This window comes from Pholcus phalangioides, unplaced genomic scaffold, assembly GCF_987345545.1.
Source record: "Pholcus phalangioides strain wild (caught in Gottingen) unplaced genomic scaffold, Ppha-v1.0 ptg000022l_1, whole genome shotgun sequence".
Classification (NCBI taxonomy): Eukaryota; Metazoa; Arthropoda; class Arachnida; order Araneae; family Pholcidae; genus Pholcus; species Pholcus phalangioides.
This window is the reverse complement of record NW_028301615.1, coordinates 37,252,254-37,272,043: the sequence shown is the minus strand read 5'-3', so window position 1 is coordinate 37,272,043 and position 19,790 is coordinate 37,252,254. Positions and strand designations below refer to the sequence as shown.

The following is a 19,790-nucleotide window of genomic DNA, read 5'->3' as shown; positions in this document are numbered from 1 at the left end:
CCGATGTAAATTTTATGCATCAAAATTCCAGTTACTATATGTTAATAAGAAATGATTTAGCGTCAAATACATATAAAGCATATAACCGATATTTTGGCACATAAAATTTACGCCGGTATGCAGCATAAAAATAATTATTACACGGTGTCACAGCTCAGTTTGTTCGTTTTCATGCTGCATACCAGTTTGAAACGATCAACTAACTTTACTTAAAAAAATTTACATATAATTTGCTTTGTATTTGATAGGTGGCAGCAGGAGTCCCACATTTTTGTGATAGATATATTTTCTGATATTTTTGTGCAAGTGCAATGAGCATAAACATTTTCTGCAATTTCATAGAATCAACCATAGAAAATTTATCCTTTACGGGCGCTTTATCTTCTGTGTAATATAGGGCCATGTAATATACAATTTTTTTTTTTGAGTGCGGCTGCTGTATGAGATTCCATTTTGAGCCCAGTTGCAGTATATGAGATGCCCATGACCGGGCTGCTAAATATTATTAGGACCGTAACAATATATCGAAATGCGCTGACTGCACATTTGCTTTGTGGCTGCCAAAGAGAGCATTTCACGAATGTGTGTAAGAAGACGTGCATCGTCATCGATGAAAAAATTGAAAGCATGGGTTTAAATTTTTTTTGGCATTTTTTTTATACATCTGTGTTAGAAAAAATTGCATGCCCGAAATGTTTTGCATGTGGGGCAATAGATTTTTTTGCAGTCCTGGTGCACTTACTTAACCACTCAACAGTTTATCCCGAATATATTCGGATAATTTTTGTGTGTCTCTCACTCTGTTGATTTGTGTTTTGTTCTCGGCATAATAGCCATTTCAATATTTTCGAATTCAAATTACGGTTGAAATAGTGCTTCTTTTGCATAAAATATTTTACGCGTTTCCCTTGAAATTTGTGAAACGAAAAAAAAAGTAGAGACAGCATTTTACATATCTTGACTACTTAGTTTTCAAAAAGATTCATTAAAGACAATTTGTCAAGCACGATGAATCGCATGAAGTCAATGTAATTTGAATACGAAATGATTCAAAATAAAGAAAAAAGCACACTCAATCAAATAACAGGTGGTAAAAATGTGAAATAAATCAATAGATAAATATTAATTTTAATAACATTTCTATGTAATGCATCAACAACACCCCTGTCCCAGTTCTAAGGCCATATAGGTAAATCAGACGTTGTGGTCCTGCCCAGTCAGATACTTGGCAGGGCGAAACGGAAATAAATCCTGAGTTGAGTGCCAATGATTCGCTCGAATCAGACCTCATTGGAAATGAGAAACCTCGAACGGTCGCGTGGTTTCTTACTAAAAGTAGTTCTTCGTAAGAAAGTTTTTAGCACATTTAATTTAAGGGTAGGAGATCCCCATGGCCCACATATTCTGGAGCAAGGTCCCCCTACGATGAGAACTTCGGCGGGCCTCCAAGCTGCATTTTTCACGGCCCTCTCTATAATGAATTTATAGCACAAAAAAATTATAGTAACTGTCCTGTGCCCAGGGAATGGGCGGAGATGAGGGGGGGGGGGCGTGGGGGGCATGCCCCCCAGCGTCAAAGGTGGAGTCAACTGATCTAATATATATACGTATATATGAACTGATATCATCATCATCGTGCCCCCCCCCCCCAGACTTGGTCTCCGCCTATGGCCCAGGGGCTGAAGCCCTGTCAGCTCCACTCTTGTAGGAGAGCCATGGAGACCCCCCTTAAAAAAGCATTTCTCCCGCCATTTGTTTGGTCTCCGCCGCACCATTTCCCGCTCATTTGTCAGCGCCATCTATATTCTTGTGACGAGAGAGTGAGAGCGAAAGGTAAAATCTCGGAAAATGTCAGTACAGAAAATTCCCAACGCTGAACAACGTCAAAATACTGGAAAGTACAGAATATCCCTTCTATATTAACTTGTTCATCATATGAAAACCACGTGGTAGAAATAAATACGAATTTAATTTTTTTTTTAATTAAAATTTACTACTTAATGTAAAACATACGACGAAATTTTTAAATGTACCATTTTTCTAAAAAAAAATTGAAAAACGCATGAAGTAGTTTCGTTTTCTTTTACAGAGAAACGGAGCAAAATGTTTTTCAAACTGAAATTTAAAATTTAAGAATAAAAAAAAATTGAATAATTTAATATCAACTTTGGAACACATCCTACATATATGGCTATATTAAAATCTTGTTGCTGTTGGAATTCGGTCAGGAATGGAAGTTTTGCGGCCGGTATTTACACGCTGGTAAGTCTTAAAAAGATTTCTCATCATTAATTAATTTGCGTAGAAATTTCGATTTTCATTAAGTTATGATATTAATTGTAATTCGTTGTAAATATATAATAATATATAATATATATTTAATTTAATAGAAACCAAAATTTTCAATGTATCTATTTTACAACAGAGAAATCCTCTCAGATGAATCGATTAATCAATTTCTTTTTTTCTTAGAGTTGAGTTGATCAATCACTGGCATAATTTACAACTTCGGCTGGGAATCGATTAAAATTTTTGACTGGTTAATCAAAAAATTTTAATCGATTAATCGAATTTTAACCAAATATTTTGTTTTCAATTTTTATTCGTTCACAGCAAACGTAGTGCTGGTAACTATATAATATCAATTGACGCTACAAAAATGTATTCCATTCATTTCACGCATCTGTCCAACGAATGTATGTAAACAAATACAGAAATAGGTCAAGAAATAAAGGCCGCGCGTGCTTGAAGCTCTTTAATATTGTCCTCCTTTGCGAGAAACATGAACGTGCAAATTTCTAGAACTTGGAAAATGAGTTTTGAATGTTTACTTTACTCATGTTACTCTACGGAAGTTGTTCTCCTATAATGTTTTTTGAAGTGTGTTTCAATAAGGAATAAACATTTGAGTTTCCGAAAAAAACTCAGCAAAATAAGTGATATAACCAGCATCCAACCCAAAAGTGAAAATTTGCTCATTCGTGTCTCTGAAATAAGAGGGACGATATGCTGAACATGCTTGTCATGACCTGGAATTTCTTAACTAGGATCTTGTCGTTTTTTTTTTAAATCAGTGATTTTAGAAATCGTCACTAGTTTTCGTTGAATCAATAAGTGTTTCCTCATATCGGAAAATTTGATCAAAATATCGATTCAATTATTTTTGAACACGGTCAGTTATCTGAAATGTTTTGTATAGACACATTTTAAGACATTTAATCAGTTTAGTCAAATTTATAATTTACCTTTTTAAAGAATTTTAATCGAATTTTCGATAATTGATTGATCGAGTGAAATTTTTAACTGTGATTAGCAATTGATCGATTAACTGACCCGATTAATCGGACCAGCCAGAGAGAGAGAGAGAGAGAGAGAATTACAACCAATTAAAATATATATTTCTAACATGGTGTTTCATTTCTGATTGAGAACAGTTTGTGTGAATTTTTGGATTTCATTGCATGTTTGTATAATATATTAATTCTGTCGTATTATGGCAGGGAGTGTCAGATCAGCACCTCCTAGAGTTAGAAGGCCTCTGCAGTCTGCTTGTGACGTCAGTAAGTAGTCCATTTTCCCTCAGAATATTCAGTGAAAAAAAATTCCCTGCTCGTGCCAGTATCACCGTTGTGAGGAAAAGAAATGATCGGGCTCAGAATGGGCGATTTGTGTGCCCCATACCCAATCACTATGCGGTATTTGCGAGCCAACCAAGAAGATTCTACGCCAAAATAAGAAGAAACGAAATAGGATGCTGTGCTTCAAAATGTGGCAATCTTGCTAGGCAGTATGAATGACGTTTATGGCAAACAATGCAGAGGTCTTCTATCTCTAGGAGGTGCTGGCCTACCCCAGTGCTAATGCTGCCTTTCTTTCATCTACCGTCCGTCGTAGAGATATGATTCCAATTCGAAAAATGCTCAAATGCTCAATTGGAGCTTCGGCCATTGCCTTCAAAATCATCACTAAAGTAGACCACCAATTGTTAAATGTCAATAATTGAAAATCTGTTAGCTAATAACAGAAATTTGGTAAGTGGTAATTAAGAATTTATTAATTATTGCAATTAAAAATGTAATAATTATCACAATTAAAATGTATTAATTATCACAATTAAAATGTATTAATTATCACAATTAAAATGTATTAATTATCACAATTAAAATGTATTAATTATCACAATTAAAATGTATTAATTATCACAATTAGAATTAATTATAAACGTTTAAAAACTGTTCAGTTGGAGAGTCGAAGGGAAGTGTATAAATAAACCATCACACATAAAATTAAGAATATTCTCTTCTAAATAGTTTTCGAGCGAATTAAATTTACACATAAACTTGCTAGTGCATGTAAATATATGGGTAATTTTTTTCCAATGTTTGCCCCTGAAGTCGAATATTTGAGTCATTCAGAAATGTCCTGTAATATCAATCAAGAATGTGGAATATAGCACCCGGTCTTACCATGAAGAAGTGAAACATCTTTATATTTTCATTTCTAGGAACAGTTTTACCTTGTTTATTGTGTTGTTTAAATTTTTTTTTTCCAAAACTGAATGGCAAGACAACCAACGAATTTTTGTGTGATAAGGTAGCCCCCTCCAAATTGCTCTCAAAATCGTGAAGAAATTGCAGGAAATAGAACTACTTGGCGGTCTCTGGACTGATGAAATTCAAAGCAATCGTTACAGGCTTTTGAGAGAACGCAACTTATTTCTAACTCTTTCCATCAAAGGACCTGCTGATAAATGCCAATGGAAAAGATAGCAGTTTAAAAGAATGTCTTAACAAATTTCCTTCAATTTTGCTGTAAGTCTTGAAATAAGTCTTGCTGTTAGTAAGAAGCAAAATTTACATTTTTGTCAGCCATTGCTGATGAACCACTCTTTCCCACTGCTACGGGGCTTGTTAATAAGAGCTTGATATTTTGCCTAAGTATGCAATTTGACAGTTTGCCACGATGTCAGAAATATCTTCCCTTGTAGTTTCATGAATGGAAAAAATTTCTAAAAATTCTTCAATGATGAAGAATTATATTCTTCTTGGCTCGAAGAAACAGTCATTTTTGAGCCACGTGCATGAACACACGAAATTTCGTCAAAGAAATGAATTTTGAACCAACTTATATACAGGATGATTATAAAAAAACTGTCCCGACATATGGACCCCTAACTATCATACCATTCACAGAAACTGAATGAAATTTTGGCATAAAGTATTTTGATGTATGCGCTCAAGAATGATATGGAAAACAACAGTGTCACTCTAACAGTTACGGTTACAGTAAGAAAATTTCGAAATATCAAATGGCAACACCAAGTTTTTTGTATTGGAATGTGATCTCCATTGTGAAAAATCCTAAATAGCGTTCGAACGGCAACTGTAGCATGGAAATCACCGGCGGTAGATAGAAGTGCTAAAAGTGAGGACAACCAATAAGAACAGAGAAGCAGCATAAAATAAAACATTTTATTGTGTTTCACAAATTTTCCACATGACCTTGTGGAGGACTAATCAGGCTGGGATCTCAGCCGAAGAAACGGTGTGACGAATGAAACCAACATTAATGCTCTGGTGCACGGCAAAGTCCTTTTCACTTTTTCCTTGCCTAACTCCGGGGATTTTCGTGCTACAGGTGCCATTCCAACGCTATTTAGTGCTTTTCAGTAAGGAGATCGCATTCCAATACAAAAAACTTGGTGTTGCCATTTGATATTTTCGAAATTTTCTCACTGTAACCGTAACTGTTAGAGTGACACTGTTGTTTTCCATATCATTCTTGAGTGCATACCTCACATGATAAAATATTATACTACGCCCATAAAGAATACTTATGGTTGTCTTATTCTAAGTATGAATAGCTTCTCGATCTACTCCAACATGTTTATAGTATTTCTTTTTAAACGTGTCAATTGTGTTACAATTTACTACCTCCGGGGGTAAGCTATTCCATTTATTAACAACCCTATTCGAGAAAAATTCCCTCCGACACCATAGCCTTGCATTGTCCCTCACCAATCGATACTGGTGTCCCCTTGTAAAAGCAGTCGATTGGAGGTGTACTAAAAGTTCATGGTCTATCCTATCCATCCGATTGAAAATTTGAACACTTCGATCATATCTCCTCGACACCTACGTTCATCCAATGTAAACATATTCAAAAAATGAAGTCTCTCTTCATAACTCAAGCCCTGTGTGCCAATAAGTACACGCGTATCTCTTCTCTGCACCCGTTCAACCAAGTCTGTGTCCCTCTGTAAGTATGGTCTCCAAAACCTTACAGCATACTCCAGTCCAGGACGAACTAATCCTCGAAAAAGCGGAAGAATGACTTTAGGAGAACGCGAAGAGACCTTTTTGAAAATGAGACCAAGCACCTATTCGATTTTTTGACCACCGCTGAACAATGTTCAGAAAACCTAAGTCGCTCGTCAATGAGAATTCCCAAATCGGTGACCCTAGTTGCATCCGGGATAGTGACACCATTCAACTCGTAAGAGAACCGTGGGTTGTTCGAATCGAAATGAGCGACCATGCACTTATGGGGCCATTCAAGTATTACGTCAGCATCGATGGGGGGAGGGGGGTTTCCGATTTGGTGACTTTTGATGACAAGGGAGGGGGGGGGGGAGGTTTGGATAATGCTTACGTCATCAACCGCCCTTTATGAAAATATGAAATATTTTTAATGGCATTTTAATGGCAAATATTTTTGATGGTTTGTGGGCACTTGAAGTAACATCCTCCTCCCCCCATTGATAAGTGCCCTACAGAGCCACTTTAGTGATCTCTAAATGTTTCGTGGATCCAATTGATCTGAAAATGTGGCCGCGCCGCTTAAGTGCTCTGGAACTGTGCCACGCATCACTCAAGTGATCCGTAATTATATGCCGCGGATCGCTTAAATAATCTGAGAATGTGCCGCGGGTAACTTGAGTGATGTAGAACCGCACTGGGGGCCACTTAAGTGCTCTAAAACTACGTCACATGTCACTCAAGGGATCTCTAAATGTGTCACGTATCGCTTGAGCGTTCTGGAACTGTGTTCCGGGTCATTTAAGTGATCTGAAGATGTGCCACGGGCTGCTGAAATGCTCTGGAATTTTAACACGGGACACTTAAGCGATCTGTAAAAATGTGCCGCTCAAGGTCATTTTTACAAAATTAAGTTTGAGGAGCGCAGGCCGCATCAGATAACTCCCAGGGCTATACTTGCTCCGCGGGCCAAGGGCGTTCATGCGATTTATCATTACATGACTTAGAGGGTGGGTCGCAATGAATTTATTAAAGATAAATTTTGAGTTCATAGCCTTCAAATAACATTCAAATTAATAGAAATTGATTATAATAACATACAAAGGTATTTTCTTCCGAAATTTTAATTAAGCTAATTATTTTTTTGCATTAAAAAAGTAAATTTTTGATCGTCGGGGTGGGGGGGCCCTATGCCCCCAACCCGTGTACGTCTCTGATCCCACCAATATGCGTTAGGATTCAGAGGGGCAGAGCTGATGACGAAATTTTGCTGACAAGGGGAGGGGGTCAGAGTTTTGCTGACGGGGGAGGGGGGGGCAAAAATTGCTTAAAATTTACTTACGTAAATACGGCCCCATGTTGATATTACTTCAAACTGGTCACGGAAATTATCACCTGTCGCTGTTATTCTTTCGACCTCAATATGCCTCGACCCAAAAATATCATGAAATGATTGCGAACATTTAAGACAGACATTTTTTTGCACCATTTATATCATCCATTCCTCAACCAAGGAACCAATTTTGCGAATTTGCATCTAATTTCATTGCCGTTTTTTGAGATAGTCTTCATACTTTTTAATAACAAAATTATTTATGAGTTATATAGTTTTTTTTTTAAATTTAAAATAAACAACAATATTTTTGAATCTTGTTGAGATGTCGCGGGCCGTGTTTGACATGGGATACAAAATGTCCCAGACCAAAAGTTTTTTTTTTTATTATTTTTTTTATTAAATGTTGATGTCATAATGGTTGGCACAGAGTTCACAATTTCCAGTCTGTGACATGGATAGACAAATGTATTGCCCGAGAAACCCGGGGTATGTAAAGATTTTGATTGGTGAGGGGAGGGGTCGTTCAAGTATTACGTCAGCATATGTTTAGAAATTTTTGACCCCCCCCCCCCTTGTCAGCAGCTTAGAATATCTCATATCTCCAAAATGGGTGGTGGATGACGTAAACAACCTTCAACCCACCCCCCCCCCCGTCGTCGTCAAAAGTCAGCAAATCCGAAACCCCCCCCCCCTCGATGCTGAAGTAATACTTGAATGACCCCGAATGAATTTTTTTTTCGACCACGTGCCCCACGCGGGCATATACGTATATAAAACAAAATTAAAAACATTAAAACCTTAATTATTTTAATTTACAAACAATTAATAAATTTATATATAAAAATAAACTTAAACATCACAAACTTTCGTTTTTTTTAAATTTTTTGATCGATGGCAGTGTTGATACTCTGTTCATACATCGACAATGGAAGCACATACAAGAGCCGCCCTTAGAGGTGTGTGCGACAGGTGCAGTCTCACACCGGGCCCTTCGTTTTGGGAAGACCCGCACTTACAGAAAAAATAATTCGCTCCAAATTTCTGGAATTCCGCATTTTCATTTAGAAAGAAATAATTCTGGAATATTCTGAGCTTTCATAATTTTTTGAATTCTGAATTTTTTTGGAATTATTTCTGGAATTTATTCTGGAACAATTTCTGGAATTTATTCTGGAACAATTTCTGGAATTTATTCTGGAACAATTTCTGGAATTATTTCTTGCATTTATTCGGCATTTTCATGGGCGATGGAATTAATTCTTGCATTTATTTCGAATTTACATTGTTGCTGAAATTATTTTTCGCATTTACTCTGAGTTCTCATGGGCGCTGGAATTATTTCTCGCATTTATTCTGAATTTCCGTGGGGTGCTAGAATGGTTTCTTGCATTTATTCTAAATTTACATGGTTTTTTCATTTTCTGAGTTTTTCATTTCTCTCTCCCGCAGAATATGCCAAACTCGGTTTGGCTCCCGAATTATCAAGACAACTCTGGCACCGGGCTCCGCTTTATGTGAGGGCGGCCCTGCCTATATACAGTCAAACCTCGTTAATGAGTCACTCTTGGGAGAGCAAAAATATGACTTAGTAAGCGGAGTGACTCGTTAAACGGAGTAAGCCATAGCTGTGCAAATTTCCACCTGAGGACAATTGGGACTTCCAAAAAGTGACCCGGTAAGTGGAGTGACGTGTTAACCGGGTGACGCACTAACGAGGTTTGACTGTACATGTGGGCATTATATAATGTGGGTCCATAAATACATGTGGGCCCATAAATACATTTATGGACATTGTATATTATTTTATCATGTATCATCAACAACCATTTTCAATCCACTGCTGGATGAAGGTCTCCTCTAAATTTGGTTTTTGTTTTGGTTTTATAACTTCAGACCAGTGATGTACGAATGGAAGACGTTTGTTAAAGATTTTTCCTAAACATTTGTGTGAGTCAGAAGGATAAATTACGTCGCTTTAAACATTGATGAATGAGTTCGAATTCTATTAATACCACCGTTTATATTTTTCGTGTTGAAGAGAAATGCGCATAAGTATCGCTTGAAGTAAATAAGTTTTGCGTTAGGCTTTTCTACTGCCATCTATCAAATAAAAGCAAAACTATTTGTTATAATTGTTGAAATAAAATGGTTGTTGGTTTTAAACCAACGTGAATCATGAAAATGAACAACATATTGTATGAAACATTTTTTTTGTTTGTTTTTATACTGCATACCGATTCAAGTTTTATTCCCCCAAATACCGGGTACTATGTGTTTATGTTTGCCGCAAATAGACTATATACATAAAAGAAAAACAAATAGCAACTGGTATTGTGACGCGTGAAATTTACACTGGTATGCAACATGATAATAAAAAAAACTATAGCTTCATACTACATGTTGCTCACTTTCATGCTGCACATTGGCATGAAACCAACAACCATTTTATTTCAAGGAACGTAATGGATAGTTCTGTTTTTATTCAATAGGTGGCAGCAAGATCACAACCTTAACAATAGTTCTCGCCTTTATAATTGCAAGATATGAATAGGAAATTTTTTTAATTTTTTGTTCATAAATATTAAATTTTTTTTTGTACCGAAATTTTCCCTGCGAATACTTTTCTTTACGCCGTTCGCAAATTATTTCTCTTACTTATAATAGTTCGCGAAAATGTTCACTTAATTTCAGTGGCCTGCAATGAGAAAACGGTTGAAAAATAGTCAGCTAAACCATATGAGATCGTGAGAGCAGACCATATTTGCTCGAGAAAAATACGGGAAAATACGAGACATTGCCAATTATCGCACAAAGTAGGTAACTTTACTCATTGATTTACAATTTGACACACAATATACAGGGTCGACAAAAAGTCCGTAGAAACTTTAAAAATTATTAAAAACCGGAAAAATAAACGAAATAAAAAATGGCTTGCAGGGTTAGCATCGCTAGGTCACGGAAAGTTTTTTAAGACGGAAAAAACACCAATAGGTGGCGCTGGTACGAGCGACTTCGGTGGAAATATGAAAATGAGACGGTTATAAAATATATAACGTACGTTCCTAATCCACAACCAGTTCACCGTTGTATACCGTGTATGTAGACCTGTGGCACTCTGCCGTTGCTAGATTTGTGACTCGCCTGCAATGTGTTATCCCCTGCGGTGGTGGTGGTCATGTGGAACATATGGGCTTACTGCTGTAATAAACGACTCGGAGGTATTCTGTTCGTTATTTGCGTATCTTTTCTTTGACTTGTGTACGTCAGTGCCACCTATCGGATGTTTTTTGAGTTACTTTTTTTCCTGTCCTAAAAAAATCCCTGTAGTCCTAGGGGTACAACAAAAACGGCGATATGACCGCAGAAAAATTTTCTACCTCAGGGAAGTCCCCCATCGAGGGGTTATCGCACCAACCTCTCGATGAGTATAAAAAAACAAGCATGCCGTTCGGAATCGGCAATAGATTGTAGTTCCCGGCCTAATTAGCCCTCGTGTGCAGAAAATGACCGTCGTGCGACAACAATGATCAAATTATTGAAGATGTCCCGCTTTATGTTTATAAAAGTGATTTAGGGTTCCATCACATGATTATCTTATCAGGATTTGTCCTACTTTCTCAGTCGCATAATCCATAATCTGCAGCTGTGGTGGTCAAATGGTGATAGTGACAGACTCGCATCGCACTGATCCGGGTTCGAACCTCACAGTGGTGCATGCCGGGCATGTAAATGATCTAGGGAATGTAATTTTTTTTAAGGTTTGTACAGCCCTGGTCTGTGAGCCAATTGAAAAAGTCTCCCCGAAGAGAGCAGGCAGACCTTGAACACGATACTCACATGACCCGTATGGTAAGTATCGTGAGCGATGGATATTAAGATCCAGGTCCGAACCCCGTTGGCGGAATAGTGGTGGTCAGCTGAAGTTGGTTTTCCAACTCTCGAACGCGAGCCTGTCTCCCGTTTGAAAAAGTCTCTGCTCAGAGAGCAGGCAGACCTTCAACACGATACTGATCGTTATCGTAATATCATCTGTGGGGGCCAATAGAGTCGCATATATGATACGCTCGGCGTATAGTAAGTGCGATATGCATACCCCCTGACTTTCGCTTTTTGCACCTATGTCCGACCGATTCTTGAACACTGCTCGCATGTGTGGTGCCCATACGAAATTAAAGATATATTACTCATCGAGAGTCCCCAGAGGGCTTTCACTAAACGAATTCCAGATATTGGTGGAAGATCATACCAAGAGAGACTCGAGATACTTGGCCTTCACTCCTTCGAGTGGAGAAGGGCTCGAGCTGACCTAATAATGTGCTATAAACTATAAACTGGTACACAATATGGTATATTTGCCTTCTGATAATTCTTTTTTTCGAAATCTTGGACAGACGACCTCTGCAGACACAGTCTTCAATTGAAAATTTCAGTGGCCAGAGGTGACCGCTATCAGTGGCGTCGGAGCCGGGGGTGCTGTGAGCGCTCAAGCACCCATAGTAATTTGTGGCATGGATCCGAGGAGCCCCAGAATTGATACAGAAATTAAAATTTCCCATATAATACTAAACACGAGCACCCACAGTTTAGAAACACTTCCGACGCCCCTGACCGCTATCTTTATGGCTTTAGATGACGTTCAGCCAGAGACTATGGAACATCCTCCCACGTGACGTCGTTTCCACCCTTATGGTGGATTCGTTTCTTCCTTGGACGATTTTAACTTCACACCTTATATGGAGTGTTTTTCCATTTGATTTATGTTTTCTTATGTTTTTGGTTTTGAATCTCACCAGTGTAAGTGCAATCTTCAGTACTGGGTTGCGTGATAAATAAATGAATCCTTTACAAATACTCACATGACATGAGAATTCAAAAAGTTACCATCTCCACTTCGTAATACGGAAAGACAGATGGCAGCATAAGCAGAACACGAAACAAGCACGACTCCGACAATAAAAATTTCTTCGGGTGGCTCATCACGCAAAACACACACATTCCGGTGTGTACTGATTTGTTTAGCTGGGTTCACACCCGTGAAACGCCGCAGTAGAAAAACCGGTTTTGGGGGTGTGGCAGCGAAAAATCGTCAAATTAGAATCGCCCGTGCTGCGCTAGCTTCAGAAATTCCGCAAAGGATAGCGTACGAGGTTGCGGGTAAGGTTAAGTAGTGGTGTGTGGACCAGATATGCAAAATGGCTACCGCTAGCGGGGCCACAATCTTTCACCACGCACTTTTGCGTGGTGGAATTTGGAACACGTGGATGCCAATCCTCATAATTACGAATATTGCGGAAGATTCTTTAGTAGCATGAATGTGGTATATAGTTACATACCACCCATTAAACCATGGGGAATAAATATTTTCCTGCAGCGAGTTCCCGAGCATCAAATATTTTACGTGCCTGAGCCCTAAGCTCTCAAAATCTTCGGGCTATTCAAATTAAGGTTGTGATTGAAATAACCTTGTTACCAAGGAGTTATAAGAAAATTGGCGAGCCCTCAAAATGAAGGAGAAGCCTAACAGTTTGATACAGTTCGAAAAAACTTTTATTATAACACAAGGTGCTCTTAACCTATCTATGATCGCGACCCAAACTTTTGTCACAGGGACTCTTAAGATGGATCGCACACATCTATTTACCATCTGGTTATTTGTACATTTGTTGCGCCACTGCTTTTATAGGCGTTCTAACGATTTTAGTGGCCCGGACTTTGCAACTAGACATTTTTATGACCCTTTTGAGTCATAATATTATATAATTTTGAGTCACTATTACCGAATCCACAAGAATGCTTAAAAACTGAAAAAAAGCTAAGAAAAAACCGGACAAATCTAGCAAAACCTCAATTTTATCCTGTTTTCCCAAAGAAATAATAATAACGTGATCTTCACGTATTCCCAAGGGATCAGCATGATCCGTCCAGGGAATTTGTTAGTGTTAGTAGACATCCATGCCCGAACCGAGATTCGAACCCAGACCTGCACAGTGAGAAGCTAGTTCCCTAACCACTCGACTGCCAGGCTCCGTTTTTTGAATTCAAATATTTCAGCGAATATTGCATTTAGAAACGTGGAATATTTTTCGTTGGCCTCAGGAGAGACAGGGCAACAAACGAACGGAATGCCTCTAAATCGTTTATTACAGCAGTATGTGTTCCGCATGATTACCAACACACGGGATAACACATTGCAGGTGCGACGCAAATCTAGCAACGGCAGAGTACAGCAGGTCCGGATGTATACATGACACCTCTCGGCGGATCGCATCTCAGTTCTGACAGTTTGGATGGACCGGATCGATACACCCGGGATTTCAAATATCCCGATCCCGTTGTCTAATCTGGGGACAGAGGAGGGCATGGGATCCTACCTGCAACGCCTGCTAATGATTTTGTCTTCCCCGAACGTCTGTATCAGGAATGCCTTGACCGGAGTAGCAGTGTGACTAGTTGATCAATCTTGCATATACGTGACGGTAGAAAGCACAGCTCTTTCACACAAACATGGCACGACTTTATCGCGCAGAAGCGTTAAATAACGTTGAGCATTCACCGTAGCCGTTTTCCACCCATTTACTGGGCACTGCGTTTCAAAGAAGGGCCCTATGATGAACGAACTTGTGAACCCACTCCCCACTGTCACTTTTGGGGAATGCAATGGTTTCTGCGTGTACTCACGTGGATTAGACGTCGCCCAGATGCAACAGTTATGGGTATTAACGCCACCATGAAGCGAAAAATGAGCTTCATCTGTCCACAGGATGTTAAAGGCCCAGGTGGGATTCTGTTAGATTTCGGAGAAAGCCCACCTTGCAAATGCTTTTCTCTGTACGGTATTCGCTGGTAAAAGCTCATGGCACGACTGCAATCTGTATGGGTACAGATCAAGGATTCCATGAAGAATATTGCGTATCGAGGATAGTGGTAAGCCCAAGGGTCTGGCAGCTTCATGAGCACTGCTTTCCTCTCTCGTTTACATGATCCTCCAGCGTTCCAGTTTCCTCAAACCGCGGAACAAGCTTTATGAGGCCTGTCGCTGTTAAAGGCCCTTTTCCAGTTCTCACGTTCTGAACTCGGAATTTACGCAAGGCAATGGTCGCTGATTCCTGGTTCACGTAAAACCACTTTACCAACAAAGCTTTATCCTTCGCACTCAGCATCCTTGTTCACATACACGGTTTACAACGGTAAACTTGTTGTGGATTAGGAGCGCAAGTTCTTATAACCGTCTTATTTGCGCATTTCCACCGAAGTCGCTCGTACCAGCGCCATCTATCGGATGTTTTTTAGTTATTTTTCCTGTCTTAAAAAAATTCCCGTGACCTAGTGATGCTAACCCTGCAAACCGTTTTTTATTTCGGTTATTTTTCCGGTTTTTATGAACCTTTAAAGTTTGTAGGGAATTTTTGCCAACCCTGTATACAGATTTCAATCCAGATACGACTAAAAATTTAGCCAAAAATCGTACACAAATTAGCAAAATTTCTAAACTATTATTTTCGTCCAGTTATGCGAAAAAAAAAGAAATTAAAATTAAAAGCCTTTAATAAACACAATTTTCCACTATAAAGAAAAGATATTAATCTCCATTCAGAGAGAAATTATTTAATTTAAATTTAAAATCATTTTTTTCATTTGATCACATACATATTCACTTCATGCAACATCAAAACTCCTTCCTAATCCAAAAATATTATCAAAATCATAATAACAACGTTTCAACCATTCAATTGAATCTTAATATAATACTTAAACAATAATATATTCCAAAATAATAATTAAAGAAAAATCAACTAAATAGAGTTTTTCCAATTATAATTAAATTAAATCCTTAAAAAATTGAGGAAATGATCGATAAATTGAAGAAAAAAAAAAAAGGAAGCAAATTATACTTAATTTTATTTATTTATTTTTTTTTTTAAACAAGGATTTGTTAGCTTTAGCCAAGAACTAATTTGCATATGAAAAAGAATCACCGACTGATTAAACTTAATTAAAACTCTATTATATGCGGGAGAAGGGTAGGGTCCAAAGTTACGGTTAAATCCAAACTTTTGAGGTAAGACATACAATGAGAGTCATTGAGCCGTGCGTTCGGGAGAGTTTTTCAATTAAAAAACTTCCGAATTGATCTTTTGAAGATGTATCCAGCAAAAGTGAATTTTTTCCCCCCGTTCTTCTTTGTAGTTTAAAGCTCTGGTTTCGAATGTGAATTAATTAAGCTGGAATTGCCTTTTCTTTTGTGAGAAATTGAGTTGAATGAAAAAGAACCAGAAATGCGATATTATATCTTATTTCCTGGGTTTTCTCTTTCCATTTCGTTTTTCTTATTCGTATTAACCAAATTGTGGGTGCGGTGCACAGCTTTTTATCAACTATTTTGAGATGATAATGCCGGATAATGCTTCCGCCAAAGCCGAGGTCACGCTCGTGTCCAGCCGCGATCCGGAAATTTCGCCTCCGACATTTTACCTGCCCTGACTGTGTGATTGACTGATTGGGTGAGTGATCAAGTGATTGGGCGAGTGATCGTATGAGTGACCATAAAAGTGGATGAGTATTCGATCAGGTGAGCGACCGTATGAGTAAGTGAGTGACTGTATGAGTGAGTTAACTTGCGACTGACTGTGTGAGTGAGTTAGTTTGCAATTGACTGTATGAGTGAGTTAGTTAGCGATTGACTGTATGAGTGAGTCATTTTGTGATTGACTGTATGAGTGAGTTATTTTGTAATTGACTGTATGAGTGACCGTATGAGTAACCTTATGGTGAGTAAGTGACTTTGAGTTATTTTGTGATTGACTGTATGAGTGACCTAATGAGTGACCGTATGAGTAACCTTATGGGGAGTAAGTGACTTTGAGTGATTTTGTGGGTGAGTGAATGACCATGTGTGAATGATCAAGTGAGTGCCTGTATGAATGTGTGACCATCACTCATATGCTTGCGTCACTCGCATGATCATTCACTTGGTCACTCATATGTTCAATCACATGGCCACTCACTTGCTCACTTATACAGTAGGGGCAGGCGAAATGTCAGGGGTGAAAAGTACCGTCGATGAAAGTCGAAAGTGAAGTGTTGGGGGCAAATTTTCCGTAAACCGTCCAGTCTGGTCCAATACGTTCCAAGGTTGATCATGGGTGAGTAGTGTAGCCGCTTCTACCATTGGCAAAGGTCGTCAAATATTGAAGGCTGGAAGGTATTAGAAGGCTGAAGTTAATCACCAGGACTGTCCAATCCCACCCCCCTCAATCCAACGTGGTCGTCGAGTGGTCATAGTGACGGATTCACATCACGAGCACACGGGTTCGAACTCCACCGTCGCCACAGTGGCGGTTGGTTGAAGTTGGTTTTCTGTGGTTTCCGACTTCCAGGAGAAAATGCGAGCTGATATCCCCCGCTAAACAAATCTCGCCACAGAGAGCAACATGGCTTGAACGGTACAGTTATTCAATCATTGCACTTCACGCAGTTAGAAAAATTGATGGCAGATGGCGACACTACACATAACAAGCATTACACAGAAACCAACTTCATGGAATGTTCACTACACGTACATACGCATTCCAACATGTACCAGTTCGTTAGATGTTCCGTAGAGGAATATGGATGAGATGTATGTGTGGTTTAGTGGTCCCCTCCCCGAAGTCAAAGGAGCCACCTTCGTTCTGGATCTTCCAATCGACTAACCACGCATTGGTTGAAGAACGCCAACACTGATAAAACCAGGGTGGCCCAATAGCCATTCTCAAATATTGTGCTTCCAATATTTTCCTTTCCCTAAGACTGGCTATACACTGGCCCAGCTTGGCCCGATGTTTCTTGGTGGATATTTGCCGAACAGAACCGGTTTTTCCCAGAACACTCTACGTGTTGTGAAAGTTGGCGTTCTTCGACCAATGTGTGGCCAAACGGATTGGAAGATCGGGAAAGAAGGTGGCTATACTTTGACTTAGGTTAGAAGCTGGAAGGTGCTCGATCAACCTTCCAATACCTTCCAGTCTCCAACATTTGAAGATCATTGCCAATGGTGAAGCGGCCACACTACTTTCCCATGGAACGTATTGGAACAACCTTGACACGAGTGTGGCCATGGCTTAAAAAAAGGAGAGTATGTTCCGGAAGCAAATATATTCGCCAGGGAACATTTTCCCAAGGAGCCAATGACGCTGTTGCTTCATTGCCGCAGGAGGAGGAAAACATTCAAAGCAAATATTTGCGAATGATTATTGGGCCAAGGTGGACAAGAGCGTGGTCCTACCAGGCTTTAGCCAGTGATTTACAAACTGTGTTCAGTGCAATTTTAGGTGCTGTGAGATATTTTTACACAGATTAATAAGGTGAATTTTTGTCTAATGGACCTCCTACAGTAAATCCTCTCCTTTGCGGACACCAGCGGGACAAAAAAAGTTGTTCGTAAAAGAGGGGGGGGGTCGTTATCAAGGGGCTTGAAATGCATTTTTTATACAATATTAAATTATTATTTGGACGTAAAAGAAGGGTGACCCCATCTGACGGGACGTCCGTCATGAGGGGTTTTACTGTATTTGGATCCCAATTATAGCTGGAAAACTTTAGTTTCTTTTATTTATCATGGAAGGGTGTTGCGAAGGTTTTTGTAACTCACCTATTACTAATAAGTTCAGCTTGACTATATTTCCTGGAAAAAAAATACAGAAAACCTCTAATTATCGCCAAGCATGATGCCGAAAGTATGAAAAGTTGCCAATTATTTCTATAATAACAAGGAAATCGCCTTTCAACGAAGCACTGTTGCATGTTGCAGTGGATTAAAATGAATTCTAGGAAATAAAACGTTGAATATACATATTTACAGCCATGATTATAATTAAAAGTTGGGTTAATTACTTTTATCCTTCAGTTGTGGAAAAAAAAAAAAAATTAATTAGGCTTAGTTGAAAATACAGGTAAAAAATACATACTGAAAAAACGTTTGAATGGTGAAATTACGTGAAAGTACGGGAATGTCCCGGGAAATGTGGTTCATATGGTCACCATAGCTAAGCCGCACACTTACCTTGTAAACGTTATGCTGAAGAATTTCTAATCTATGAGGCTTTTTGGATCACGTGATATTTCCCTTTTTTTTTGAGGGGCATACAAGGTAACCAATATGGCGACTTCCTGTGCCGATTCATGAAAGAAACAAATCTAAATTAAAGAAACATAGAAATGAATTGTTTTTCCTTCTTTTTAATGGAAGCTAGAAATTTCGAATTTTTTTTTAACTTCAAGTTACCGATTTGCCAGTTTTTCCTTCAAAAAATGCTTGATCAAAGCCGCGGATTTTCTTCAATGTAATTTACATGGGGCCCATAATTAATTTAAAAACATCCTAAACTATATGTATTGAGATGCAGTTGGGGATAATATAAGACAATACAAAATTAATTCTCATTTTCTCGCTTGAGAAGCTATAAATAAAAATTTGAAATCAATGTTATTGCATGAATTCAACCCACTATTTGATTTGGATATTAATATCCACCTCAAAAGTGGGTTTGGCTCATTATTTTATATTTAATTTTCTAGGCGTCGTATCTCTAAGCGAGCTCAATATTTCTAAAACCAAAGATTCAATTCAATTTTTAAAATTATTGATGAGGCGGAAAACCCCACTAAATTTCTGCATTTCTACGCTAAAACCAGCAGTTTTAACATTGATCTCTATATGGGGATCATCCAGTGTATGCAACGCCATCTATAGCTAGAGTAGAGCTGTAGTTATAGGAGGTGTTGGTGTATGTCCCTCAGGAGTGATGCGGATGATGATTATATGACGTCTATTCGAAGCCTCATTGGTGCAAACAGGAAAGTGTGTGCTACTATATTCATCTAGGGTTACCTCACGACCTCCTTTAGGACACGTCCTCTTTTTTGATAGTAGTTTCTCCCTACAGGGCAATGCATGAACGAGGTTGCTTTAAAATTGGAGCTTAGCATTGGCTATGTTGGTTGATTTTAGGGAGTTGGGGAGATTTTAGTTCTTTTGATAGTTCTTTGCTCTTCTCACTGATATGAATGTGTTTGAGCGTGTTTTCCAGAGTACAAGAAGCCAGTTAGCTCCAAGCAGCGCAGATGCTATTCTGACAGAACATAATATGGGCCAGCTTGCTTCAAGGATGTAATACGAAAAAAAGACAGTCTGTCTCTGGAAGAACAAAACCGCAACT

General features: G+C 38.6%; 1 protein-coding gene across 2 annotated transcripts in view; it reads left to right on the top strand.

Moving 5' to 3' along the window:
• The window catches only part of LOC149070369 (uncharacterized), a 70,609-nt gene that overhangs the window by 14,302 nt on the left and 36,517 nt on the right, over positions 1-19,790 (top strand). Inside the window, exon 1 of one of the 2 annotated variants that reach the window (XM_089249534.1) lies at positions 2,123-2,262. The exons of the other annotated variant lie outside the window; for it this stretch is intronic. Coding sequence (XP_089105660.1) covers positions 2,188-2,262 — 75 coding nt within the window. The 5' untranslated portion in view covers positions 2,123-2,187. Of the gene's footprint in view, positions 1-2,122; positions 2,263-19,790 lie in introns of those variants that run through there. 2 annotated transcript variants of the gene reach the window in all.